We start from the raw sequence: 27,754 nt of genomic DNA, 5'->3' as shown, positions 1-27,754 counted from the left end.
AGGCATTCTTTCTGCTTGAACTCCAGGAGGGCCCAGGACTGGAAAAAGATGACCTGGGAAGGTCAGTCTCGGGGGTGGTGGAGCAGAAAGACAAGTGATGGAGGGTGTGACCAACAAGAAGAGCCCAGGGCGACAGACACGGGATCCGGGGCTGGAGAAAGAGAAAGGGGCAGCAGGTGGGCGCCCCAGGGGAACTTCCTGTGCTGGTCCCAGGGTGGCCCCTCCCGGGAGCCTCCCGCTGGTGAGAGGTGGGCATCCTATGGTGCCCGCCGGCCGCAAGGTTCTCCAGGATAAATGCTGCTAAACTGTTTGTGGGCATTAATCAGGTCCGCGAGCCCAGTCTGTCTCCGCTCCCAGTTCTCTTGGCTGGCCTTTCCCGCAGGGCCTCCGGCTGTCGGCGTCTTCAGGGAGTTGGGGCTCTGGGGTGCGTGGGGCTGAGGCGGGGCCGGGCCGGGCCGGGCCGAGCCGTGGCGCCGAACCACTGCGCTCGTGCTTCTGAGGACGCCCTGGGTAAGCGGGTGCCACTCGCTTTCCCCCAGCTGAGCCTCACCCAGTGCGCGAGGAAGCGGGAGCTACGCCAGCCCTGCCACCAACCTGGACCTTGACCGTTGCGCGCCGCCAGCCGCGGGCCCGCTGCCTGGCAACGGCGCGCTCCCGAGAGGGCCTGCGGCCGCGCAGCTCTCCTCTGGCTCCTCCGGCGCAGCGGGGCGCGGATCCCCGGTGGATCCAGGCCGGGTTTTGCGGCGAAACCCGCGAGTGCTGTTTCTTCTGTCTCTCTCCGCAGCTCGGCGCAGCGGGGGATCATGGTGCTGAACGAACTGTGGGCCGCGCTCTCGGGCGCCTCCGGGGTTGTCCTGGCCTGCTGCTTCGTGGCGGCGGCGGTGGCCCTGCGCTGGTCTGGTCGCGGGAGGGCGCGGGGTGCGGCGGCCCGGGCGCGACAGAGACAGAAAGCGGCCCTGGAAAGCATGGACAAGGCGGCGCAGCGCTTCCGGCTCCAGGTGACGCTCGGGGTCGGGGTCGGGGTCCGGGGGTCGCCGGGTGGGAGGCCCCCCGCAGCACTTTCAGCTGCCCGGACGCGCGCGGAGGGGCGGGTGGCAGGCAGCGCAGGTGTGTGGGCAGCGCAGGTTTGTAACTTTTGGAATCCCTTCTTGCTCAAATGCATTCCGTGCTCTCTTGAGCCAGGTAGGGCCAAGGGGAGGAAGGGAAACGAAAGAGACAGGGAGGGTAGTTTTGGAAGGCCATCACGGCACTAGGTCCAAAGAGGAGCTTTGCTCTGTGCCAAAGAATCTCAAGATCTCTTGCCGATTAGAAAGCTAAAACGCTGGCATGAGAACCAATAGGATGCTAGGCTTAGGACTTTGGAATCGCCAGCGATGGCCAAGTGAACCCGGAGAGTTTACAGTTCAAACTCATTGATTTGTACGTTAGGAGCCCTAGAGGGGCCGGAGAAGGACTTGCCCAAATGCACCGGGGGTTATTGACAGAGGCCGGCTGGAATGGAAGTCTCCCCAGCTCCTACTGCTCAGGTTGTGGTGGCCGGCTCCTGACAAGCTCCTTCCGTGAGCAGGTTTAGTTCCAGCCCTTCGCTGGGTGATCTGTCAACAGCTCCCTCTAGATTAGCTCCATGTGTGTCAGAGGGTGGAGGAGGGACTTAGAAGAGAGGGCTTTCTCCCCGAGTATATGTGAGACAGAAATCAAAATGCTAAACTGTGGCAGTTGTATGTGCTGAGGGAGAAAAGACTTGCCAGGAGTGTTTGTGAGGGTATGTGTTCCCATCTGACAGGTAGGAAGGCAGTCCAGGTGATGGGGACAACAGGAGGCAGGAGGGTGTGCCTAGGTGGGAGACTGGGAAGGAGTCACAGAAAATTGCATGGAACAGATTCTCAGATGCAGCAAGTGATTTTTGAGTTGGAGGTGAGCTGGGACCAGAACCTAGATGTCCAGTGGGACTATCCAGCCTCATTCCAGTGGAGAGGAGCAGTGGAGAGATATTAGGAAAGGAGACTGGACAGGCCCAGGGTATGGCCTTCATTGTGGTGGGGTTTTGGCTAGATGATGAATTTACTCCATACCATTCCTGGGCCAGCATATGTCATATTTGTTTATTTATTGAAATCAAAATATGTTTGGTTCCAGCCTTCGTTCATCAAACTGGCTGAAAAATCTGCCATCAATTTTTAGAGTTCCCCACGCTCAGATTGGGAGACCCTGGTGTTCAATCCAAACTGGTCACTTCCCCTACTTGAGCACAGGTTCTTCACTGTCTAGTCCTCCTCCTCTGCCTGAGCTCCTAGGGGCCCCACTCAGGGATCCACCAAGTCTTTCTGTGCAGCCAGCTGAGTTCTGCCAGCTCCAAATGCTGCGTGGGACAACTGTAGGAATCTGCCCACAGTGTCTGCCTACAGAACTCCTCTCCAAGTCCCAAAGAACCCACCAGCTGGCAGGAGTGTGGGGTGGTTGAAAGGTGGGTCTTTCCTCACTTCAACTCTAAGCATTAGTAGTTCCCCTCTGGAGAGACCACCTTTCATTAATTCTAAGAAATAAATTTTCTAGGGCAGAAGTTTTGGCCTTGAAATACAAAGAGCTGTTTACCCACCCTCCTTGGAGCAAGAGAGCTTGACTTCAGAACCCCAAAGCTTGGCTCTTCCAGGAGGGGAAGCCAGGAAATTACCTTTTGGCTTTGCAGAGACTGGAGAAGAAAGGAAGAGCTATCCGGAGTCTTACTATTTTGAGCTATGAGCAAAGGGTTGGGATCTTGATGACAATAGCTTTGCAGCCTTTGGGGCAGGTAGGAGGTGAGCTGCAGTCAGCCCCGCCTGAGCCTCCCTGACCTTAACACACCCTCCGCTTGGCTCTGGAGTCACTGGATGACAGGGAGGTGAGTGTTTAGGCTGTCTCAGCAGCCTTTCTTCTGAGGCTTTCTCCGCCCATCCCTGAATTGCAAGGGGCACAGAGGTAAGCAGGCCCTGGGAGAGTACAGCAGCTTGTAGTACAGCTCCCGCCCGATGGACTCCAAAGCTTGTTGGGAGCCCAGATACCTCGTGTATTCCAAGGCAGTGCTGGAGGAGGGGGAAATCATAAATATTTCCTGAATCATCACAAGATAGTTATCTCTCTAAATCAAGAACAACTCTAGAGTAAGGCATGTTTATGGTAACTCTCTGTTGACCATGTGAGGCTTAACAACCTGTAACAACTATTTGTCTGTTTTCCCCCCACACACACACACCCTGCCTCCTAAATGAGTTTTGATATCCTTTCTAGACTGAAGAGAGTATTAAAATTATGACAGAGACTTTAACCTGGACATAACTGGGAGGGTCTGTGGAAGGAACTGGGGTTTATGGGAGGAGTTCTGGCACTTTATGTTATTGGAGAGCCTTACGTGGAAGAACCCTATGTTTATAACAGATTTCTATCAAGGCAACAACTCCCACCCCCCTTTAACTTCCACTGCCTCTTTATAATGTCTCTTCCATCTTGGTTTGGTTCAGTGTGTGCATGTGGTTTGCCATTTTGATTCACCCTAGATTGCAATCCTTTCTTTTTTTTAAATATATCTTTATTGATTTCAGAGAGGAAGGGAGAGGAGAGAGAGAGATAGAAACATCAATGATAAGAGAGAACCATCGACTAGCTGCCTCCTGCACGCGCTCCCCATAGGGATGGAGCCCACAACCCGGGCAAGTGCCCTGACCGGGAATCAAATCATGATCTCCTGTTCATAGGGTGGTGCTCAACCACTGAGCCACACCCAGCCGGGTGCAGCCCTTTCTTTTTCCTGAAGAAATTCTTTTTTGGTGATGAAATACCTAGTTGATTCCATTGTTTTCAGTCTACAGGGAAAGCACTATTAATAGAATATTATTGCTGGGAAAAAGATCACAGAACAACTGCTCATGCCTCTGTATCTTTGCATTTGTAATTTACCTCCAATGCCTTTCCCTCACATTTATTACAACCCCTTTTGTCAAAATCCCATTGGTCTTACGTCCTTCAAATGGATCTGACCTGTAGTTCCATCTCTTGGCCTTTTTCAAAGCCCACCTTGAACCTGATTTTAACACAAAATGAGTCAGTAGATGAATTTGTTACTGACAAGTTTGGGTTCTTATTTCTTGATATAAAAGAATTTAGACCAAGGACACCGATGAAACCAAAGGCAGATATGTTGAGGCTCTGCAGAGGGCGAGAACACTGAGATAGGTTCTCAGGTTCTGTGCCCTAAATGCGGGGTTTAGAGATTTTTATGGCTTGGGAACATGGAAGTTGCTGGGGTTAACCAATCAGGGAGTAGGTTAGGCTTTTCCTTTTTTGGAACACTGATGTCCAGGTATATGTCAGTGAAGCAAAGCATACTGGGATTGTGCAGACCTTATTATGGGATCCAGGAAAGGACTTCCCCAACCAGGTATTGAGTTCATCCCTGTGACTGATGGCTTGGCTTTAGATCTGAAAAACAAATTTAGAAGTCAGGGTAGTTCCTGGACCATTATTTCATAACTACCTATTGATAACTTCCATGGTTCTGGCAGGACTTGACTCGATGGAACAATTTTGGGGAACATGTTATTTTTCCTTTTTCAAATCTAAGGACAGTATAGTTTTTGTTGAGACCAGTATCAGTGGCATACATGATCAAATGGAAGAGATATTTTTTTTTTTGTTTAAATGCTTTCTATTTTTTAGAGGGAGAGAGGAAGGGAGAGGGAGAGAGAGAGAGAGAGAAACATTAATGAAAGAATACAACATTGATTGGCTACCTCCCTCACACCCCCTACCAGGGATCAGACTGGCATGTGCCCTGACAGGGAATCGAACCCATACCTTTTGATGCATGGGATGACGCTCAACCAACTGAGCCACACTGGCCAGGGCAAAAGATATCTTGAAATAGAACAAAAGTGATTAAAAAACCACGAGATGCCCTAGAACAGTGGTCGGCAAACTGTGGCTCGCGAGCCACATGCGTCTCTTTGGCCCCTTGAGTGTGGCTCTTCCACAAAATACCACGTGCGGGCGCGCACGTACAGTGCGATTGAAACTTCGTGGCCCATGCGCAGAAGTCAGTTTTCGGCTCTCAAAAGAAATTTCAATCGTTGTACTGTTGATATTTGGCTCTGTTGACTAATGAGTTTGCCGACCACTGCCCTAGAGGGTTTTGCTCAGTGGTTAGAGCATCAGCCCAGGAATGAAGGGTTGAGGGTTCAGTTCTGGTCAAGGGCACCTACCTTTGTTGCAGGCTTGATCCCCAGCCCAGTCAGGGGGCACATGCGGGAGGCAACCAATCGATGTCTTTCTCGCATCCTTGTTTTTCTCTCTCTGTCTTTCCTGCTCGCTTCCACTCTGTCTCTTAAAAAATAAAATATCAATGTAAAAAATATCCTTGGCCCAGCTGGAGTGGCTCAGTGGTTGAGCATCAACCTATGAAACAGAAGGTCACAGTTCGATCCCTGTCACGGCACATGCTTGGGTTGTGGGCTCAATCCTTAATTGGGGGCGTGCAGGAGGCAGCCTATCAATGTTTCTCTCTCATTGATGTTTCTATCTCTCTCCCTTTCTCTTGGAAATAAAAAAAATATATATTTAAAAAAATATTCAGATGAGGATAAACAACAACAACAACAAAACCAAGAGGGAAAATAAAAAAGACATAGAGGACAATCTACAATACCTAGAATTAGGACAGTAGGTGGTTCAAAGGAAGAAAACAGATGGAGGAGTGGCAATTATTTGTCGACGTAGAAACGTGCAGAACTGTAGAGAATTTTAATAAGTTTATTTGAGGCAAACATATGATGGGGAGCAAGATCTCAAATGCATAATATGCTAATTAGAATGGACATCCTTCCGGACAAAGCCGGGGGGGAAAAAAAAAAGATCTCAAATGCTCCAGAGCAGCAATTTTTAACCTTTTTCATCTCATGGCACACATAAACTAATTACTAAAATAATGTGGCACAACAAAAAGTACATTTTTTGCCGAACAGACAAAAAATAGATATTACTTTGATTGATTTACAAAAAAATAACAGTAATAGTAATTATCTACCTTTTTTTCTCCCAAGTGATTTTTTTTAAAAATCAGGTGCCTATACTTTGTATATAATAATTTCTGGTATCAAGAATTAACCAATCAGACACAACCTTATTATGCAATGTAACAATAAGATGCAACTCTATTATTCGACTTGTATATTTATGGTTTAAGACAGGACATTCTCACTGGACAGCTATTGTTGTGTTGGCTGTTGTCATTTTGTTGTTGTTAATTCTCACCTGAGGATATTTTTTCTATTGATTATTTAGAGAGAGTGGAAAGGAGCAGGAGAGACACAGAGAGAGAAACATCCATGTAAGAGAGACACATTAATTGGTTGCCTCCCTGTTGAGGCTTGGGGCCTGGGAGCAAGTCCGCAACCAAGCTACATGCCGTTGACCAGAATCAGACCCAAGACCCTTCAGTCTGCAGACGGACACCCTATCCATTGAGCCAAACCAGCCAGGACTGTTGTCATTTTTTAAATTTGACAATCTAACGGAAAAGAGGTCAATGCCGCTGACTAAATAGTCAGGTATTGCATGCTTTAAAAATTCTTGTGGCACATCAATTGAAAATCACTGCACAGAGAATAAAAGTTTTACAGCTTCTTTTATGTCTTTGAAATTAAGGAGGGGAGATAAGAAAGGTTGGAGAAAGCAAGGCTGGGATTGGATTGCAAACAGTCAATAAAATTATGTGCTCTCCTTATGGAAAATAAAGAACATTATAACCTGATGAATAAAAAGATAGATACAGAGGCAGTAAAGCACCGAACAGCCTGTCAAATTACAGCGGGAAAGCAGGGGAGTGTTGGGAAGGGGGGGAAAGAGATCAACCAAAGGACTTGTATGCATGCATATAAGCACAACAAATGGACACAAGACACTGGGGGGTGGGATGAGGGTATGTGACAGGGGGTAGGGAAGGCTGGGGGAAGGTCAATGGGGGGAAAAAAGGAGATATATGTACTACTACATGTAATACTTTAAACAATAAAAAAAATTGTGTTTATCTAACCTATACAAATAAAGGGACCATCTTCTCCTAAAAAAAAAAAAAGATTATGTGCTCTCTTGAAGGTTTATACTCCTTTCCAGATATATTAATTCTGGTATTGCAGAGGGTACCAACCTAGATACACAAGAACAATGGACAGAGCTGGCTTAAAACCTTTCACTACAGAAGTTATAGGCCTGGGGAATGACTACCCACTATGACTTGCCCAGTTAGGCATTTATGATCAACTCTGTGAGGTTACATTCCATGGAACCCTTTTTTTAGTCCACAGAATTAATAGTAGCTATAGAATTCTTCCCTTGAAAAAGTATGCATGCAGACTGGCCACAAGCTCAGTTTTAAGTTATCTGTACACTTTCCTGCATTCTCCATACAAAGTTAATTTCCCTCATGTTCACAGTTTGGTCTCCTGGAGGTGCAGACTTAACTTTTGTTGTCTTGTAAAGAGAAAATGTCTCAGCTTCCTGATAAAGACTTTAAAATTCTTTCCTGTGTCTTAAAGTCTTCAACATGGAAGAACATAGGAAAGAATTCAAAATTTATGCTGAGAATGGAGGGGAGCTTGCTGATAGCTTATTTTTAAAAAATTTATTGATTTTTAGGGAGAGAGAAAGAGGAAGAGAGAGGAAGATACACACACACACACACACTGAGTGGCCAGATTATTATGATCTCTGAACGCATAATAATCTGACCACTCAGTGTGTGTGTGTGTGTGTGTGTGTGTGTGTGTGTAAATATATATATATATATATATATATGTGTGTGTGTGTGTGTGTGTATATATATATATATACATATATATATATATATATATATATATATATATATGTATGTATATATTAGAGGCCCAGTGCATGAATTCATGCATGGGTGGGGTCCGGCCAGCCTGGCCAGGGGGAGGGGACATGGGGGGTTGGCCGGCCTGCCTGCTGGTCGAACTCCTGGTCGAAGGGACAGTTTGCATATTAGCCTTTTATTATATAGGATATATACTGAGTGACCAGATTATTATGCGTTCAGAGATCATAATAATCTGGCCACCTCAGTGTGTGTGTGTGTGTGTGTGTGTGTGTGTGTGTGTGTGTATGTGTATGTTGTTCCACTTATTTATGCATTCATTGGTTGACTCTTGTATGTACCCTGACCTGGGATCAAACCTGCAACCATGGTGTATTGGGACAATGCTCTAACCAACTGAGCTACCCACCCAGGACTGCTGAGTTTCTAGTTGAGTTGCGCAGGAACTTTGTGGGCACTTGTAGCAAGGTAGGAAATGGTAGCCACCAGACTGTTGGTAATTATTCCAATGTGGTGCGCCCTCTGGTGATTTTTACTTTCTTCCCCATATTGTTAGCCATTAAAAAACAACAACAATGATCACATATTTAGCCATGGCCAGTGTGGCTTAGAGGTTAGAGCATTGACTTGCTCATCGAAGGGTCATGGGTTCGATTCCTGATCAAGGGCACGTACTTGTGTTGCAGGTTCTGGTCCAGGAGTATGCGGGAGGCAACTGATCCATGTGTCTCTCTCACATCGATGTTTCTCTCTTTCTCCCTATCCCTCCTTTCCACTCTCTCTAAAAAATCAATGAAAGCCCTAGCTGGTTTGGCTCAGTGGACAGAGCGTCAGCCTGAAGGGTCCCGGTTCGATTCTGGTCAAGGGCACATGCCTGGGTTGCATGTTCGATTTCCAGTAGGGGGTGTGCAAGAGGCAGCCAATCAGTGATTCTCTCCATCATTCATGTTTCTATCTCTCCCTCTCCCTTCCTCTCTGAAATCAATAAAAATATATTTAAACAACCAATAAAAAAATGTCCTTGGGTAGGATTAACAAAATAAAAACATAAAAAAAATGATCACATATTTATATAATTGGGGGGGGGGAACAATCTTGCTATTTTTATTGTGAGGTGAGAAAGGTAAGATGTAGTACTGTGTATATACTATGATCCCTTTGTGCAAAGTAGAATATATGTCAACAATTTATATACATTGTGGGGTTTTCATGAACTTTTTTTCCCCTATAAGGTTAATGAGAAACAGTTAACTATGGTTTTGTTTTCAGAAGAGGGACTGGGCAGGATGGTCCCAGTGATGAGGGAATGTTCACTTTTCATTTTGTATACTTTTTTTAAAAAAGGTATTGATTTCAGAGAGGAAGGGAGAAGGAGAGAGAGAGAGAAACATCAATGATGAGAGAGAATCATTGATCGGCTGCCTCCTGCACGCCCCACACTGGAGATCAAACCCACAACCTGGGCATGTGCCTTGACTGGGAATTGAACTGTGACCTCCTGGTTCATAGGTCGATGCTCAACCATTGAGCCATGCCAACTGGGCTTATTTTGTATACCTTAAAAAATATATCCAGGGAAGAGCTAAATGTTGCATCATCAGGATGGACTAGAGCATGTGATGTCTTAATTTGAACTAATAAAGCTGTTATACCAACAAAGAAGTTAAGCCTTTAGAATGAATTATAAGTTGTAAAAGTAAATGAATTGAATTGCATGTGAAAAAAAATCCAGGGATTATTTAGTGTGTATAGAGAGAGATCATGGATCCATTTTTTTCTTCTTTGTAGCTCCCTGTATTGTTAAAAAAAAAAAAATCCCAAATAAGTATTGTATCTGCTTAACAAATTAAGGGAAGGTGGATAGTGTTCCTAATATTGAGGCTGGGATACACAGGCTGTATGATGGGTGCATGTGGAGGGTATGAACAATGGTGTCGCATTGAGGGATGCAGAGGAGTCTGACAGGATCATGCCTGGAAGCACCTCCTGGAACATGCTTGTGGTGTAAGGAGGTTTTAAGGGGAAAGCCAAGCCCTGGTTGAGCTTTGCTCAGTCTGGGCAGGCAGGCAGGAAGAGTGGGTGGGAGTGATAAGACTTGGGCAGGGAGGCCAGCTAGGTGGTCCCTGGGTGACCTGGGAGAGAAAGGATGAGCACCAGTGAGGATCTTGGTAGAGGAGATAGAGAGGTGGCATTTTCCAGAGCTACTTATGGGGTTTGGTGAGTGATTGGATGCAGGTGGGAGGGTGAAGGAGGAGTCCAGGTTGACTCCTGTTTTCTCACTTGAGCACCTGGATGGATGTAGCACCCTTCCCTGAGTGAGGGTATACACGGAGGAGGATGAGAAGGAGCTGGTGGGAAGTGGGGGAGCAAGCTTAGAGGGAAGGACACAGAGGGGTGGACACCATTGGGAATAGTCCAGTGACTGGATTGAGCTCAGTTGAGTCCGGCTGGGTGGAAAATGGGGAGGCCATTGGGGGAGGTGGAGAGCCTGGAGAGAGCCACCAGGATGAATGACTTCCCCCAGCATCAGAGAGGGAAGAAGAGGTGCCCTGAGGGAAATTCAAGGAGTCTCTGTCTCTCCCTATGTCTGGCACCTTCTCATCCTTCAAATCACAGCTGAAATGTCACCTCCTAGGAGAGGCCTGCCCAGGCCATCTGGGTCAGTTCTCTGCTGTTTTCATCACAGCACTCTGTTTGCTTTGTCACACTGTGGTCTATTTACTACTTGTTAATTTGTTTATTTTCTTGAATGTAAGCTCTCTGAAAGCAGGGACTTGCCTATCTTAGTTACTTCTAAATTCATAGCCTCTAACAAAGTTCTTGACACATAGATGATGCTCAGAAAATGTTTGTTGACTAAGTGGATGACAGAAGTAGCCAAAAGGCAGGAGGAGAATCAGAGAGGGTGGTGTCTCCAGGCCCAGGAGAAAATTGAAGAAAGCTGATGTGTGGTCAGTGAGACATGGAGCAAAATAAAAAGGAGAAGTTCCTGTGGGATTTGGCAACAAGGAGGCCCCTGAAGACTTTGACAAGAGTAGGAGACCATAGAGGTGAGAATTGGTGGCTGTGACTCGGATCTCCTCTAGCCCCTGTTCACGAATTAGTCCAGTGCCCTTGAGGAGGGAGTGACTGTGTGTTTGCAGGTAGGGCTGATCCCAGGGACTCTGGGAGCCTTTGAGGCATGGCAAGTGAGGTTTTTGATCAAATGTCTCCTTCAGAGAGCTCTTCCCTAACCACGCTCTACCTGTATGCTGCCCGTTCCCCTCACCCAGTTTTATTTTCTTTCTCTTTTTCCCCAGTTTTATTCTCTTTAACTTATATCTCACTATCTGAAATGCTTATCTGTTAACTTATTATCTGCTCACTCACAACCTGCACCTTGTATAACCCCCCCAAAGCATGCATATGCCTTCTTTGTTCACTGATATCACCCCTGCTTAGTGTGGCACCTGGTACAGAGTAGGCACCATCTCTGTGGAATGAATGAAAAAATCCTCCTCTGTATGTGGCCTCCAGCTGTAGCCTAACCACCCAGGATGGGGTCTTCTTGTTTTCACCCTCCCCTGCTGGTTGGATGGTCAGGTGCAGGTGGACAGCCAGTGGGCACCTGTGCTGAGTGGGCAGAGAACTGGCATTTGCCTCTATGGTCCTAAGCAAGGCATTTCCCTTCTCTGAGCCTCAGTTTCCTTACTGTGCAAGGAGAATGGTAGTAGATTTAGTAAAAACATAGAGCACGCCAGCATGGCGCCTGGCACACAGTAGGCAGCCATTGGGGGTGGTTTAATAATCATCCTGGGCCAGGACATTCCAAGGGCTCAGAGGTTTCCTCCTGGAGCCAAGCCCGTCAGACCTTTCTTTGTAACGTGCAGGTTCTGACTATCCCAGGCCTGCTGAGTCAAGCCTGGAAGCCACACGTTTTCATTTCTTGGGGATAGATGCCCTGGTTTGAGTTGCTGGGATGTGTAATAATCGCATGTTCTTGTTATAGTAGTTTGTTTGCTTGTTTTTTGAAATTACTGTTTTCTAGAGTTGTCATACCATTTTTATCACCACCATCAATGCACAATGCACGAATGACTTTTTTTCACATCCTCATCAGCATTTTGAACTGTTCTTATATTTAGTTTAAGGTGTTTTGATAGATGTGCCATACTATCTCACTGTGGTTTTGATTTTTTTCATCTGCTTATTTGCCATCTGTATATCCTCTTCAATGAAGTGCCTGTCCATCTTTTGCCTACTTTGTAATCGGATTGTTTGTTTTCATTTTGAGTTTTTTTGGTGTGTGTGCATTCACATTCTGCTACTTGGATGTAAATGTGGTTTCCAGTATTTCCCTCCAGTGTACACTTTGTCATTTCATCTTTCACAGAGCCTAGGTTTTTAATTTTTATAAATTCTAATTTATTTTCAAAAATCAGCCTGGGCATGGCTTCTCCCTGGGTGTCCCCTCCAGGAAGCTTCTTGAAGAGATAATATCTGCAGTGTCCAAGGTGGCAATGGCTGGGTCACAGTGTCAGATTTGTGGATGGGCATGTCTGTCATGGATTGTCATGTGACATTGAGCATCTGCTTAGTAGATGTGGGGTTTTAAGGACATGGGACAAGGTGTCTGCTGCAAGCATGTAGGGCCTGCAGGGAGCAGGACTGATCTGAGGTGTCTCCCCAGAACCCCGACCTGGACTCCAAGGCACTGCTGGCCCTGACTCTGCCTCAACTGGTACGGAAGTTACATAATGGGGAGCTGTCCCCCCAGGCTGCACTCTTCACCTACGTGGGAAAGGTAAGGTTGGTTGGCCAGCCAGTGATCTTCCCTGCTCCTTCCTATTTGCTCTCTCTGCACAGGCTTTGGGGGAAACCTGAAACCTGGCCTGGAGTTTATCTTGCTGAGGGCCATTGTGGGACCACAGTGCTAGGAGCTGCCAGGGAGGAAAGGAGCCAGAGGGGTGTGTGTGTGTGTGTGTGTGTGTGTGTGTGTGTGTGTGTGAGAGAGAGAGAGAGAGAGAGAGAGAGAGAGAGAGAGAGAGAGAGAGAGAGAGGAGAGAGAGACTGATTCTGTGTATATGAGGAGGAGGGGACACTAATCATGTTGTCTTTGCTAGAAACCTGGCTTTCAGCCCAGACTTCCCTCTCTCTCCTGCCCCACACCATTGGTCACCAAGTCTAGTCTGTTCCTTTCCTATGGCTCTCTCTAGTCCATCCCCTTGTCCCAACCCCTCTTCAGCCACCTTGGTCCTCTAGCTCTGTCTCCCTCCACGCTCAAGCACCAGCCTCCTGGACAGATCCCTTTCAGGTCTCTAGTTCTTCAGACTCCATGATTCTGTTTTGCCTTTGTCTCCAGCATCCTCTCTGGCCAAAGCCTTCTGGAGCTTGGGGCATCAGTGGTAGCTCAGCTGCTGGTGGTTCTAGGGCCTGGCATGCTCTGTGCTGGCTTGTGTGGAGTTCCTTTTACCTGGAAGGCTCTTCTCCCTCGTCTTTGCCCTGCTTGGTACAACAGGCTCCCCTAGCTGAGCCTTCAGGCCTAGAGAAGGAGTCCCCTTTTCCAAAGCCTTCCCTGACCCTCCTCCCCTCCAAGCCCAAGTAGGGTTTCCTCTTTAGTGTTCACATTCTTTTGTTTGTTTTGTTAATCCTCACCCGAGGATATTTTTCCATTGATTTTTAGGGAGAGTGGAAGAGAGAGAGAAAGACAGACAGATTATCAATGTGAGAGAAACATCTCGATTGGTTGCCTCCTGCACGAGCCCGGACCAGGGCCTGGGCTGGGGAGGAGCCTGCAACCAAGGCATGTGCCCTTGACTGGAATCGAACCTGGGACCCTTTGGTCTACAGGCCGATGCTCTATCCACTGAGCCAAACTGACTAGGACTGTGTTCACTTTCTAATAGCAGATTTCCCATCGCATTATAGGGCCTACTTTGTCTTTCTCTTTCCCATGGCAAATGTGAGCTTTCTTGTGACAGAACTTCTTATTTGTCTTTGTGCCTTAGTCCTGGACACCATGTGTTTTATATAGTACTAGTGGGTGGGGGGGAGGGTGTCCCTCAGCCCAGCCTGCATCCTCTCCAATCTGGGACCGCTGGCTCCTAACTGCTCACCTGCCTGCTTGCCTGATTGCCCCTAACTGCTTCTGCCTGCCAGCCTGATCGCCCACAACTGCCCTCCCCTGCCAGCCCAATCGCCCACAACTGCCCTCCCCTGCCAGCCCAATCGCCCACAACTGCCCTTCCCTGCCGTGACCCGCCTCCTCCACGCGCTGGAGGCGGCAGAGACAGAGACGCCAGGACCAGCATCCTCTGCGCTGTGCAGAGCTGTGGGACCCCCAGCCCTCACCAGAGCAGCTGCCAGGCCCCGCCTCCACTGTACATGTGGCCATCTTGTGGCGGCCATTTTGTGTGGGGCCTGCAGGGACGATGTTGTGTGTGAGGGCCACCTAGGCTTTTATTAGTATAGAAGTGCTCAAGAAATGTGTTTGAAATATGTTTGTGCTTCATGAGTGTGACTTTTGCATGATTTCTTGAAATGGATCACAGGAAAGCATTCTAGTTACAGATTGGCTTCCTACCTTCATGCCATAGGTAGCCTGGAGACAGATTTCATGAGCCTGAGTGTGGTAACAGGACCTATACCCATTTTCTCAGGTGCTTCACAGGAACAAGAGTATTTACTTAAACTGTACCTCATTCTTCCCTGACCTTTCCCTCCTATAGGGCCCTGTTGAGTGTGCTTTAGCAAGGCCTAGGGGCAGTCAAGTGCCCACCCCCTTTACTATGAGTCAGTCACTCCTCCATGTGACTTGATTATCAGATTCAAGAGCTCCTGGGAGGGGGGAAGCTTAGCTGGGGGAGATGTGGGCCAGGCCTGGGGCAGAGGAGAGTGTGCTGGGCTCTGACTCGCAGTGTGGTCTGAGATAGGGATCTGCCCTGACTGCCTCACTAAGCAGAGGTGTGGCTTGAAGGAGGAGAGTGGCCAAGGGTCACCTTCCTCCCAACTCATTCCCTCTGCGGGGCTTCTGACGCCAGTATCTTGCTCTTCCGAGTGCCCTGCTTGTGCCTTGCCCCTGAGATGACTCTATTTCTCTGTCTCTGGGGAGTTGAAGGCCAGAGACAGCCAGATGTCCCCAGTGACGTGGGTGCTGGGCCCTAAATTATTCTCTGCGCTCCTGGCTCTGAGCCATGGTGCTGGCTACCCTTCCCCTGAGTATACTTCAAGAGGCCAGTTTTATGTTATGTATATTTGACCACATTTTGACCACAGCCTCACTCTGCCTTGTGTCCATTTCTCCCTCCCCTAGGCCTGGGAAGTGAACAAAGAGACCAACTGTGTGACCACCTATCTGGCAGACTGTGAGACTCAGCTGTCCCAGGCCCCAAAACAGGGCCTGCTCTACGGTGTCCCCGTGAGCCTCAAGGAGTGCTTCAGCTACAAGGTATGCCCGGCCTTAGTGTCAGGCCTCAACTTCCCCCCATCCCTGCCAGCCAGCTCTGTGTCCTGGGTTATCCTGGGCCCTCAGAGGAAATGTCAGGTCCAGAGGCCTTGAATGGGCACCACGGTGTGCTTTGTCTTAGCTTATGGGAGGGTGGTGGGAGTGGACCCTGTGCTGCTGAAAGGGCCCTGACTCATCAGCCATATTATCCCTCTCGGTGTCCATCCTTCCTTCTAGGGCAAGGACTCGACCTTGGGCTTGAGCGTGAATGAGGGGATGCCAGCCGAGTACGACAGCGTGGTGGTGCAGGTGCTAAAGCTGCAGGGCGCTGTTCCCTTCGTGCACACCAACGTGCCCCAGTCCATGTTCAGGTTGGGTCTCATGAGTGTGGGGTGGAGGCAGGGTCACCTGTGCCAGTGTGACATGGCCAATCCATCCCTGCTTCCTCCAGCTATGACTGCAGTAACCCCCTCTTCGGCAAGACCACAAACCCATGGGATTCCTCTAAGAGCCCAGGTGGCTCCTCAGGGGGAGAAGGAGCCCTCATTGGAGCTGGAGGCTCTCTCCTGGGCTTAGGCACTGACATCGGGGGCAGCATCCGCTTTCCCTCCTCCTTCTGTGGCATCTGCGGCCTCAAGCCTACAGGGAACCGCCTCAGGTAGGGTGGAGGAGGGGGTGGAGGAAGCTTCTGGGTCCCTTGTGGTGTGACCTTGGCCTAGCTTCCCACCTCTCTGGGTTCCTAACAGGGGTTCCCTGCCTGGGGTTTTTCTGGGAGGGAGTGCCACAGCTCCACTGTCTGTGGTTCCTAGCTTCCATGTGGTAAGAGTTCTGAGCTACTGTATGGGTGAGGAGTGGGACTGAGGTTGGCTCTTTCTTGTTTCCAATTATCTTGTGTTTCTTATCCAGCAAGATTGGTCTGAAGGGCTGTGTCTATGGACAGGTGGCAGGTGAGGTTTGCGGTTCCCTTAGTGCCCTGGAGGTGGTGGTGGTGCGGCGGGGGAGGTCTGCCTGATCCACTTCTGCCCCTGCCTCTTCTGAGGGCAGAGTTTGGCCCCCAGGCCTCTCTAGGTCTGAGTTCCTACCTCCTTATCTCTGTCCACACTCCTGGGCCATGGCCCAGCCCCTTACTTGGACACAACCCCAGAGCCGAGTGATCTCTCTTCCCTCCCCTCCCCACCTGACAGTACAGCTCTCAGTTGGCCCCATGGCTCGGGATGTGGAGAGTCTGGCGCTGTGCCTGCGAGCACTGCTGTGTGAGGACATGTTCCGCTTGGACCCCACCGTGCCCCCCCTGCCCTTCAAGGAGGAGGTGAGGAGGGATGGGGGTGGGTTCAGTTGTCACTGGTGCTCCTGAGCCCAGAGGGCAGCCCCCAGGCAGTGTGGGTGGCATGGGAGGCCCTGTCTACAGAAAACCAGCCCCTAGGGGCCTGAGACCAGAATCAGCTGCTGCTCCGCAGTTAGCCACCAGATGGAGCTCTTGCCTGCATTTAGAAACTTCTGTCTTCCAAATTGTCAGCTGGGAATGTTGGCTGAGGACAGGTCCCGCCTTCTAGCCCCAGCCTCTGCTGCTGCCACCGAGGAACCACTTCGCAGCACCAGAACAACTTGAGGGAGAACTGATGTACCTCCTCGGTGTTTGACCCTCAGCAAATAGGAGCCTTTCTTCAGTATTTGTGTCCATATCCCCAACATCCTTTGTGATGCTTGGCATGTAGGCTGAGTGAGTTAAGGACAGTTAAAGGCAGAGCAATCTGAGAAAGCTGGGATCTATGGGCAGTGTTGAATGCTGGCTCCCCAAATACCACCAAAACAGCCTGTGGGTTGGACAAAGCTGAGTTGACTAGTTTCTGTGGTGAGAGAGAATGCTGCCCCAATAGAACCTTAGTAGCACTGGAGCGGGGAGGGGTGAGGGTGGAGGGAGATAGAAGGGGGCAAAGTGGGGATATTTGTTGAGATTTTGAAGTCTGATTTAAGGTGAGTATTTCAATGTGGGGGTTTGTCAGGATCATCCTATCTAATAAAAGAGTGATATGCAAATTAACCATCACTCCGCTACACCCACAAGCCATGCCCAACAGCCAATCAGGAGCAAGTATGCAAATTAACCCAACCAAGATGGCTGCAGCCATGGAGTGAGCAGGAGGCTTGGGTTTCCCCGACAATGGAGGAAGCCAAGCTTTCCGCACACCCTGGCCGGCCTAGGCCTCCACTCAAGGCTACAAAGTTTCAATTATAGAAGATAAATAAATCCCAACAAAAATGGCTGCAGCCACAGAGCAAGCAGAAGGCTTGGCTCTGCTCAAGGCTACAAAGTTTCAATTATAGAAGATAAATAAATCCCAGATACCAGGGCCTCCGCTTGGGTCGCTGGGGCGTGTGGCCGGCCTGCTAACCACCACAGTCCCCTCGCCCAGGCCACCCCATGCCCCAAGGGAACCCCCACCCTGATCCGGGACACCCTTCAGGGCAAACCAGCTGACCCCCACCCATGCACCAGGCCTCTATCCTATCTAATAAGAGAGTAATATGCAAATTGAACATCACTCCAACACACAAGATGGCTGCCCCTATGTGGACACAAGATGGCCGCCACAAGATGGCCAGCAGGGGAAGGCAGTTGGGAGGGACCAGGCCTGCAAGGGAGGGCAGTTGGGGGCAACCAGGCCAGCAGGGGAGGGCAGTTGGTGTGGGGGGACCAGGCCTGCAGGGGAGGGGAGTTGGGGGGGGACCCAGGCCTGCAGGGGAGAGCAGTTAGGGGGGACCAGGCCTGCAGGGGAGGGCAGTTAGGGGTGACCAGGCCTTCAGGGGAGGGCAGTTAGGGGCAAACAGGCTGGCAGGAAAGCAGTTAGGCATCAATCAGGCTGGCAGGGGAGTGGTTAGGGGGTGATCAGGCTGGCAGGCAGAAGCAGTTAGGGGCAATCAGGAAGGCAGGCAGGCGAGCAGTTGGGAGCCAACAGTCCTGGATTGTGAGAGGGGTGTCCGACTGCCTGTTTAGGCCCTATCCCGGGCCTAAATGGGCAGTTGGACATCCCTCGAGGGGTCCCAGATTGGAGAGGGTGCAGGCTAGGTTGAGGAACACACACCCCCGTGCACGAATTTCGTGCACCAGGCCTCTAGTGATGTAATAATAGTTTAGGATTGGTGGACACAGCAAGGTGAGGATTTTGAGGTGAGGGATTTAAGGAGTCTTGGAGTATAAGGTGTCATTTTATACTTCTGTTGAGGAGTTGATGGGTCTTTCAAAAATGAAAAATTATTTGCACTTTATGTATAAAGCATTCAGGAGTAGTCAAGTTAGATGGATGCAGACAGTGGAAGAGTAAAGTTATGTTAATGCAGACAGTACACTGAGCAATGCAAGCTCCATTGCTCCCTCATGCAGCCCAGGCTGCCTCGGGAAGGCTGAAGGCCCCTGGACAGGAGAGTTGGCCTCAGTGCTCCTTGGCAGGTGGGAAATCTGGGCTGGATGGCGTGAGCTCCCCTCCCCAACAGAGGAGGATGTTCTAACTGACCCCTTCCCTGAGAAGGAGGAAAGGTGGAAATGAAGTCTGGGACAATTTATCATGGGAGTCAGGTCTTGCATTCTTGAAACAGGCAGCAGACAGGATGCCTGGGTTCTGGACATAGTATTGTCACTCTGCATTGGTGGCCTTGGACCGGTTTCAGCACCACTCTGGGCCCATCTCATTATCTGGATCTGAAGCCTTAATTTCCTCATATGAATGAGGGGAATCTTCAGGGTCAGCGTGAGTTATTCTGAGAAAGGGCTGGCCTTGCTAGCAGCCCGTTTTCAGGGGTTGCAGGCTTCAGCCTGGCAGCTTTATCAGGCTGAGGGGCTTCCGATCTCAGGAAGCCCCCCCTTGGGCCACCTTCTCCTGACCTGACTCTGACTCTTGTGCTTCGTCTCCAGGTCTATGCAAGCTCTCGGCCCCTGCGTGTGGGGTATTATGAGACAGACAACTATACCATGCCCACCCCAGCCATGAAGCGAGCTGTGCTGGAGACCAAGCAGAGACTGGAGGCTGCTGGCCACACGGTACGGCATGGCCCTTCCTTCATAGCCACCACCCCTTCCTGGCATCCTTGCACGGTGACTGTTTTGTGGTTGGGGATGGGAACTGAGTCCCTGTGGCAGCAGTATCGACAGGGCTAATCAGGAGTGTTGGGGTAAGTGATTGATGGTGAACTCAGCCCCGTGCTAGGGATGTGTGATGGTGGCTTTTGGAGGCCTCATCAACCACCTGGTGCGCAGCTGCCCATAAGTTCCTGGGGCCCTGAGATGGTGGGCCAGTGGGTTTTGGTCTGCTAATCTCAGACCAGTTCATGTGTGGCTCCGGGAAGTTTTCATGGGCTAGTAAGGCCACCTTTGTGGCTGCAGTGAGAGCTACTGTGCAGCAGAGTTGGTCCAGTACATCCTCAAGGCCATCTGGGCAGCATGGGAGTGGACAGACCCAAGGGTTTCTAGGGGTGGGGCTTATACCTTTCAATCCCTGCAGCTGGTTCCCTTCCTGCCAAGCAACATACCCTATGCTCTTGAGACGCTATCGACCGGTGGGCTGTTCAGTGATGGCGGTGGCAGCTTCCTACAGAACTTGTGAGTGATGATTGTCTTTGGGGTCTTCGGTGGAATCAGGACAAGGGTAGACCCAGGGAGAGCAGTGGAGTGCTTTGACCCCCAAGGACGGGCCACCTGGGGGAAGAAGGAGGACAGACCTCAGCTGAACACAAAGAAGGACTAAGCATTCTGGGCAGGGACCACGCTGCATTTCCAACTGCAGGTTGAACCTAGAGATGCCTTACCAGGGACAGTTTGGAAAGGTGCCAGTGCAAGGGGAGGCTGGATTGAGCATCTGTGGTCTGGCCCCTACCTCCCTCTTTGGGAGGTAGGAGTGGTAGGAGATGGGCAGGGGGCTACCTGACTGTCAGGAAAGATTGAGAGATAAGGGCAGGGTCAAGCAGGAGGACAGGGGTCTAGACATCATGCTGTGATTCGAAGCTCTTCTTTTTCCTTTCTTTTCTTTTTGTCTCTTTGGAGAAGAGGCCCTTATGACTTGAGCCATATCCTTCCCTTTCGAGCAGGACCTCAGTTTTCTGTCAACTAGGTGGGTTGGACCAGACCTGCTTTAAGGGACTTTGCAGAGCTCACGTTCAGAGAGGCTGGTTCCACTTGAATGTTTTCAGACCTTAAAGACGGACAGAGGCAGAGGTCAGGCCTGTGAGGTGCCTTGTGGTGACGTGCCTGGGCTTATTGGACTTCCCCCAGTGGCAGAGGATGGTCCAGGCTTCGTGGAAGGTGCTACGTTTCACCCTGGCCATGGACCGAGGCCCAGGATCAGTCACCTGAAACCTTTCCCTGAGATATAGAACCAGGGACAGCCTCAGAGACAAGTGTCATGGGTGGTCCACTCTGGACAGCCCCACTGGTGTCTCCAGGTTGGTGTCATCAATAGGGGGTGCCCTCAGTATCAAGCCCTGGCCAGGGAGATGTTGTCCTCAGTCCTTATTGCTCTGAGCTGAGTCTGCCAGGGAGTGCGACCTGGAGTCCTGCCCTGGGGACCTCCAGCAGGGAGGGGGTAGTGCCCAGGCATTCTGAAGGATTAGCAAAAACTAGTCACACATTTGAAAGGAGGCAGTTGAAGGGCTTGGAGACCAGCGGTTACCGGCATCTGATGAGGAGAGAGATGGGCAAAGGTTGCTGAATAGAAAATGGAGGAGCCAGTGGGTGGGGGTAAGCCAGGAGGGATGTCTGGGGTGGGAGTGCCTGGACTGGACCCTTTGTCTCCCAGCAAAGGTGATTTCGTGGACCCCTGCTTGGGGGACCTGATATGGATTCTGAAGCTGCCCGAGTGGCTTAAAGGACTGCTGGCTTTCCTGCTGAAGCCTCTGGTAAGGGCACAGGGAGTGGAAGGGGTAGGGCGGGTGACAGGGAGCTTCTGGGGCTCTTCCCCTTCTCCTTAGCCCCTTCTGGCAGGCATGGCCTCTTCTTCCCTGCCCCACCCAGATTCCTCTCCTCCTCCCGCCCCTATGGTCTTTAGTCATCCTGCATGCTGAAGGGGATGCCACTTGGGACCTGGGGGAGGGACAGAGAGAAGAGGCATGGTGGCTTGGCCTGAAGAAGATGGTTGTCAGCACCTGGCCCAAAGCTGACTCACTGACTCTGTGTCTGTCCTTCTGCAGCTCCCACGGTTGGCAGCCTTTCTCAGCAGCATGAAGTCTCGGTAAGAAAATCTCCATGTCCCAATGCCTGCCTCTCTCTTCCTCGGACCTGGGTTTAAGTGGTTAACGACAGGAAAAGAGGTGGGAAGTGACTTCTGAGGCTGTTACTCAAGATTTCCAGCTTGACCAGTGCTGAGGATGGGAGCTTCTTGTCCCCAACACTATTCAAGTTGGAGACCTTGAGTTAGAGTCTATTCCACAGTCCTTCTGTGGCCTTCAGGTGGGACCTGGAAGTTGTCTTAGCAAGGTCCAGGTCTGACTGGAAAGCAAGGGCTGGAGGGAGATACAGGATGGGAGTGGTGGGGAGAAGATTGCACTGGCTGGGGCATGGGCGGAAAGGACCAGGAAGGAGTTGCTGTGCAGCAGGGGGCAGGGTAGTACTGGGTACCCTGTGAGGATGCTCCTCTGAGAGATCTAAACTGAACTGAGCTGCACTGGGTCTTACCTGCCCCTTAGTGGCTGGAGCAGGAAAAGCAGGGCAGAAGCTGCCCCATTTTCAGGCCCTGGCATCCTGTGGACTTGCTCCTTTTCTCACCACCAGGCATTTAGGACCTTTGACAACTCTGTCCTCTGCTAAGGGTAGCTAGGAATCAGGCCTGGTCTGGTCCTGGCTCTGCGGTGGAGTCACTAAGTAACTCAGCCTAAGTCCCTCTTGGGGCCTGATCTTCTCAACAGGACAGTAGGGATTTGAACTTCTGCCCTGCACTACTTCCCTCTCTGAGCTCCCATAATGTTGAGAAGGGTCTGCAGGAATGAGATCTGGGAGGTGTTAAGAGTAGGGGGCTGATGTTGCTCATCTCCTGATCCCCATGGCTGTGACCATCATGGCTGGTGACTTCACTCCCTCCGCCAGGTCCACTGGGAAGCTCTGGGAACTGCAGCACGAGATCGAGGTGAGGCAGAGCCCCCTAGGCAGAGACTAGGGTGGGGAATGGGAGGGGTGGACAGGGCACCTGCCAGTGGGGTCTCTTGGGCACTGGTTTCATTTGTCTGCTGGAGCAGCCTGTTATTCCTCCACCCGCTCCCTGGACAGGCCTGCTCGGGTCCTGCTCTCTGACTCTCACTTGCCCAAATGCACATCCTTGGGGGCTGGGTCAGCCCAGGGCTCATATTCTGGACACCTCTTCGTCCCTATGGTGCTGCCTGTAACCAGGCACTATGTGGCCCTCCCCTGGCCAGAAGAATGGTGTCTATAGTTCTTGCAGGAGGTGGGGAAATCACTTCCTCCTGAAGGCAGCCCTGCCTGTGTGCCTCGAGGACCTCCATCCCATTGTGGCTCAGTTTAGATCCCCAGCTCCCAGCCACCCCAGCCCCTAGCCACACTGCCTGAATCGAAGAGCTTATGGGAGGGGCTGGGTCTGAGTGCTTCACCTGCTGTGCTGGTACCCTCCCCAGGTGTACCGCAGCTCTGTGATTACCCAGTGGAGAACACTGGACTTGGATGTGCTGCTCACCCCCATGCTGGGCCCAGCTATGGACTTGAATGCCCCAGGCAAGGCCTCAGGTGAGGCCTGCTTCCCCACCATGCCCCTGACAGCCCCACTCATCCCTTCTCTTCTATGAGTTCAGCCCTGTGCCTGGCAAGGCTGCTGGGAAGTAGAAGAAGAGGAGCCCTGGGGGAGGATCTGGCTCTTAGGAGATTCATAGTCTGGCTGGCTGGAAAGATGGGATGTCTTGGGAGGGGATGAGCTCCCTGTCCTCCACACTATTCAAGTTGGAGATCTTGAGTTACAGAATCTATGGTTTGGGGAGGTGGAATTTGAAGTCCAGGTGGGATTTAGATAAGCCAAGGAAACAGGAACGACATTCCAGGTGGGGAAGCTACCTGGGCAAAGGCTTGGGGCAAACCCCAGCAGGCTCTCCAGCCTGGCCTGAATCTGGGTTCCTGGGCTTTGTCATTCACTCAAGTCTCAGCCCTGGGAGAGAGCCTATCCCTGTCTGTGGAGGTCGGGTGCCACTTCACAGGATGGGAGACTGAGACGCAGACAGGACAGTTGGCACTGAAGGTCACCCGGCCTGCTCCAGCCACTTGTGTTGTGTCTCAGGGGCCGTCAGCTACACTCTGCTCTACAACTGCCTGGACTTCCCAGCGGGGGTGGTGCCTGTCACCACGGTGACTCTCGAGGATGAGGCCCAGATGGAACATTGCAGGGGCTACTTTGGAGATATATGGGACAAGGTGCTGTGGAAGGTGAGGTCATGGGGACTGGCCTGGCCAACTCCAGGTCTCCCTTCTCCTGGACTCACCCATTCCCTAACTCTAGCTGCGGTGGAGGAAACAGTATAAGCACATATAGGTCTTGCCTGTCTTTCTGTTCTTTCTTTTTTTAAAATATGTTTTTATTGATTTTTAGAAGTAGAGGAAGGGAGAGGGATAGAGAGATAGAAACATCATTAAGAGAGAAACATCATCGATCATCTGCCTCCTGCACGCCCCTACCCGGGATCAACCCTGCAAGCTGAGCATGTGCCCTGTCCAGGAATCAAACCATGACCTCCTGGTTCATAGGTTGACGTTCAACCATGAGCCACACCAGCCGGCCTTGTCTATCTTTCTTCACACAAGACCCTGAAGGATTGAGGCTGGGCTTGCTGTGCTGTCCCTCCTCTCCATCTGGGGTGCTTGCTGGACCTGGGGTGGGGTCCTGCCTTGCTGCCTCCCATTCTTATCCCTGTGTCCCCTGCAGGCCATGAAGAAGAGCGTGGGGCTGCCTGTGGCCGTGCAGTGTGTAGCTCTGCCCTGGCAGGAAGAGTTGTGTCTGCGGTTTATGCGGGAGGTGGAGCGACTGATGACCCCTGAAAAGCAGCCATTCTGACTGCTGCCTGCCCAGCCACCCAACCGGATCCAGAGGACCCACTGGACCTGCGCCCAGCCTGGTCAGGGCACAGTGCCATCCTGCGAGGAAATGTTCACTTGGGGCAGAGGCTGCCTCCCCCTTCCAAGAAGCCAAGACCACCTGAGTCTGGACCTTGCCCCTCAGTCTGGTCCCCATTCTCTGCACTGACCCCCTCCCCATATGGCAGCCAGTGGGTATGCCATAGGCAAAGCCCTGCTAGCAGCAATCAAAGAATGGTTTCTAGTCTGTGTATTTTCTGGCCATCATTGTAAGGGCACTGGGGGTTGGAGACTTGACCTTTTAGAGCCGGATTCCAGCCATGTCAGTTTCCTGCTCCCAAACCTCCCCTGGTTCCCACCATATACAGGATGGACACAGGCTTCTCCGAGCGGGTGTTGCACACCCAGCACTTCACCCTCCCCTGCGCCCTGCCTTAGACGAAGTCCTGCTTTGCTAGACATTGCCCTTTCTCTTCTTCCTTCCTTTGCTCCTTCCTTCTGCTGAGGAAGCCCTTTCTGCTTCTCTACCTTTAGATACTCTGAGGCCCAGCTCAGACCCCTTTTCTCCAGAAGGCTTTTCCTCCTGCCTCTGAGCCTTGGAGTAGGTGGCCAGTTTCCCAAAGTCTGCCCCATATGCTGGGCATCTGTGTGTAGGGGGGGAGCTGCCTCTCTCAGCACGCTGGCTCTCCCTGATGGCAGGGACTCTATTGTATATCTTTGTCCTTAGAGGCCAGCACAGGGCTGGGCACAGGGCAGCAAGGAGACTGGAGTGCTGACCCTGAGCTGGTACCATAGGAGTGCTGACCTTTCTGGTAGGGAGTCCACAGGCCTGGGGAGGTGAGCACCAGGCAAGGCGATCTGGTAGAGAGTGCTCACAGGGCCGGCCAAGGCTTCCTAAAGGAGGAGGGCCTCTGTTGAGTCCAGAAGATTCCCAGAGGCTGAGATAGAGTACAAGGACATCCCAGAAAGAAGGAGCAACAGTATGCCCAAAGACCAGGATGAGTTTGGTAGATGGAGGCATGTTGAATGGGTGCAGGAGAAGGAGCAAAGATGTAGGTGTTTCCAGATCAAAGTGGATTTGAAGGGCCAGTTCAGGAACTTGAATCCTATCTCAAGGGCAATGAGGAGCTCTTGAATGATCACACAAGTGCAGCGAGGGCAGTAGACTGGATGGATAGAGGCAGGAGAGGGATAAAGAGGTTGCTCCATTTTCCTAATCAGGAAGGGGGCCTGAGGCCTGAGCTAAGGTGGGGATCCAGGGGCAGAGAGAGGTGGTTTGGGAATTGACAGTTGAAATGCAAGTGAGCTATCAGCTCAGTCTGCCAGGTCACCTCTCACTGCACTGCACTGCACTGCGTTGCCTGGCAGGTGGAAGGTTGCCTGGCTTGTGACAGACTTCTTGGCCCTACCAGCAGTACCCACTCACTCCTCCTTGCCCCCTTGCTCCCCTGCCCCCCAGCCCAAGTGCTAACTCCCTGCTTGCTGTAGAAGGTGTTTCTGAGCCTGAGCCTTCTGGTAGGGTAGGCCACAGGCTCTCACCTGGCCTACTTCAAATTCTTTTCAGGACTAGCTGCCTTGCCAAGGAAGGCTTGCCTCTCCATTCTGATTATTGTGCTCCTCCTAAGGCGCTTCCCCTCCAGGTGTACAACCAGTGGCAACTGCATTCTCTGCCAAAGGTGTCCCTGCCTTGGTGGGGCCCCACACCTTGGAGCTGACTAGAGGGCCCAACCCACATGGACACCTATATTCGGATGACCTGGTAGTTGCAGTACTTTGTCCTGATTTCTTGTAACAGCTGTGTCATTTCACCTCATATTATTCCATAAAGCTACCTGCCATCTGCCCAGTTTCCTCCTGACCCATTTCTCTTTTTGGTTATTAATATTCTTGTGCATTCAGACATGAGGCTGCAGTGGGGGATGCCTCTCCTTCAGTCCTTCACCCTTAAACCCCAGCATGGGCATACGCACCCTGTGCTGAATGGTCCTGGAACTCAACCATCCTTGGGCTCCTGGGCTTGTAGGGGTGGTAGACGTTGACACAAACACATCTGTTACCCAGGTGCAGGGGAAAAGGGAAGATAAGGGACCAAATGCTGCCAGGAGGCGGAGGAGGTGGTCACTGCGCAAGTACCATCTCCACTGCTTCACTCTAATCCAAGCAACCTACTTTCTGGATGCTGCAATAGCCTAACTTGGCTCCCTGCGTGCATCGTCACCTGTTCCCCAACCTACTTTCCAGGTAGTAGCCAGAGTGCTCCCTTACGCGTGTATATAGATTGAGTCACTTCTCTCCTTAAGACCTTCCAATGACCCATCCCATCAAGAATAAAATCCAGGGTCCTTGTGTCCCGTGAGGCCCTCTGTGAAGTGGCCCTTGCCCACCTCTCCAGCCCCACCTTGGGTGTCTCTTCTTGTTCACTGTGCTTCAGCCAAACAGGTACCTTTTGGTTTCTTGATCATCTCAAGCTGGTCCACGCATCACAGCCTTGGTGTTAGCTGTCCCTGTGCTTGGAACACTCAACTCCAATGTCACCTCCCCTGATCACCCACTGGTTAAACAGTTTCCCTAACACTTCCTAATATGTCACCCTTTGTCCTTTTTCGCACTATCACTATCTGGAACCATATGATTTTTTTTTTGTCTCAACACGAGCTTCCTGAGAGCTGCACATTGTCTTGCTCATCACTGTATTCTTGATATGTGGAATGGTGCTTATAAGGTGCTCAATTCTGTGACTATTAAGTGAGAATGCACTAGGGGCCAGGCTCGTACTGGGTTCTGGGACTGCAGTGATGAGTGATGGGTTCTTGTCCTCTGGAGCTTATATTCTGGAGGATATTTGCTGAATGACCGGAGAATGGGAGGCACCTGGTGTGTAGTGAAGACCCTCACTAATGCATGGAGTGATGCATTTACTCATCAGGTAAAAGGGGGAAGGGTCTATTGAATGACATTTACCAAGAACTTACTATGACCCATTTGGGCACTTAGTAGTTATCATTTAATTCACCTATTTACCAAATTGTAGGCATCATTGGCTTGCTTGTGACAGACTTGTTGGCCCCACCCTTGCCATGTCCCATTTTATAGAAAGGTGACACACTTTGCCCACGGGCCCACAGCTAGAAGTGGGGGAATTAGAATAAAGAAACTGCGTCAGTCTGTGTCAGAACCTATGCAGTGAGCTTTCTAGTATCCACTGGTGCTGAGGCACAGAGGAGTGACAGCATAAGCCAGCCACTTCCTCTTCCTGTCTGACCACTGGTCCAGTGGCACCAACACCCTTTAAGCCATGTGGCCTCTGCCTATTTTAGCCTTTCCTCCCTTTCTGGGTCCACGGCCACAGCTTCTTGCCTGGTCTTCACTGTCTCCAGCTGGTCTCCAATTGTCCTTCATATCACAGTTGGGTGGCCCT

At 50.9% G+C, this 27,754-nt stretch overlaps 1 protein-coding gene across 2 annotated transcripts; it reads left to right on the top strand.

The window, feature by feature from the left end:
- The first annotated feature begins 132 nt into the window (after positions 1-132).
- FAAH (fatty acid amide hydrolase) lies at positions 133-27,005 on the top strand. Of its 2 annotated transcripts, none has more exons than XM_080656849.1 (16): positions 133-176; positions 785-998; positions 12,531-12,644; positions 15,153-15,287; positions 15,522-15,655; positions 15,736-15,942; positions 16,191-16,231; positions 16,469-16,593; positions 19,195-19,320; positions 19,781-19,878; positions 21,071-21,170; positions 21,462-21,502; positions 22,354-22,393; positions 22,896-23,004; positions 23,546-23,691; positions 24,188-27,005. In XM_080656849.1, the coding sequence occupies exons 2-16, from the start codon at positions 804-806 to the stop codon at positions 24,314-24,316; spliced, it is 1,740 nt and encodes a 579-aa protein (XP_080512975.1). In that variant the 5' UTR covers positions 133-176; positions 785-803; the 3' UTR covers positions 24,317-27,005. The 2 variants fall into 2 exon arrangements, with proteins under 2 accessions (XP_080512975.1, XP_080512974.1); XM_080656848.1 differs by lacking the exon at positions 133-176 and adding an exon at positions 421-510.
- The last annotated feature ends 749 nt before the right edge of the window (positions 27,006-27,754 follow it).

Source organism: Plecotus auritus (assembly GCF_963455305.1).
Source record: "Plecotus auritus genome assembly, chromosome: 2".
Lineage (NCBI taxonomy): Eukaryota > Metazoa > Chordata > Mammalia > Chiroptera > Vespertilionidae > Plecotus > Plecotus auritus.
This window is presented reverse-complemented; position numbering and strand designations above follow the sequence as displayed.

Excerpts from the sequence above, each read along its gene's own strand:
- FAAH (XM_080656849.1), top strand. The coding sequence starts at position 804 with ATGGTGCTGAACGAACTGTGGGCCGCGCTCTCGGGCGCCTCCGGGGTT. Across the intron at positions 12,645-15,152 it reads TCTTCACCTACGTGGGAAAG|GCCTGGGAAGTGAACAAAGA; the intron begins GTAAGGTTGGTT and ends TCCCTCCCCTAG. Across the intron at positions 22,394-22,895 it reads AACTGCAGCACGAGATCGAG|GTGTACCGCAGCTCTGTGAT; the intron begins GTGAGGCAGAGC and ends TACCCTCCCCAG.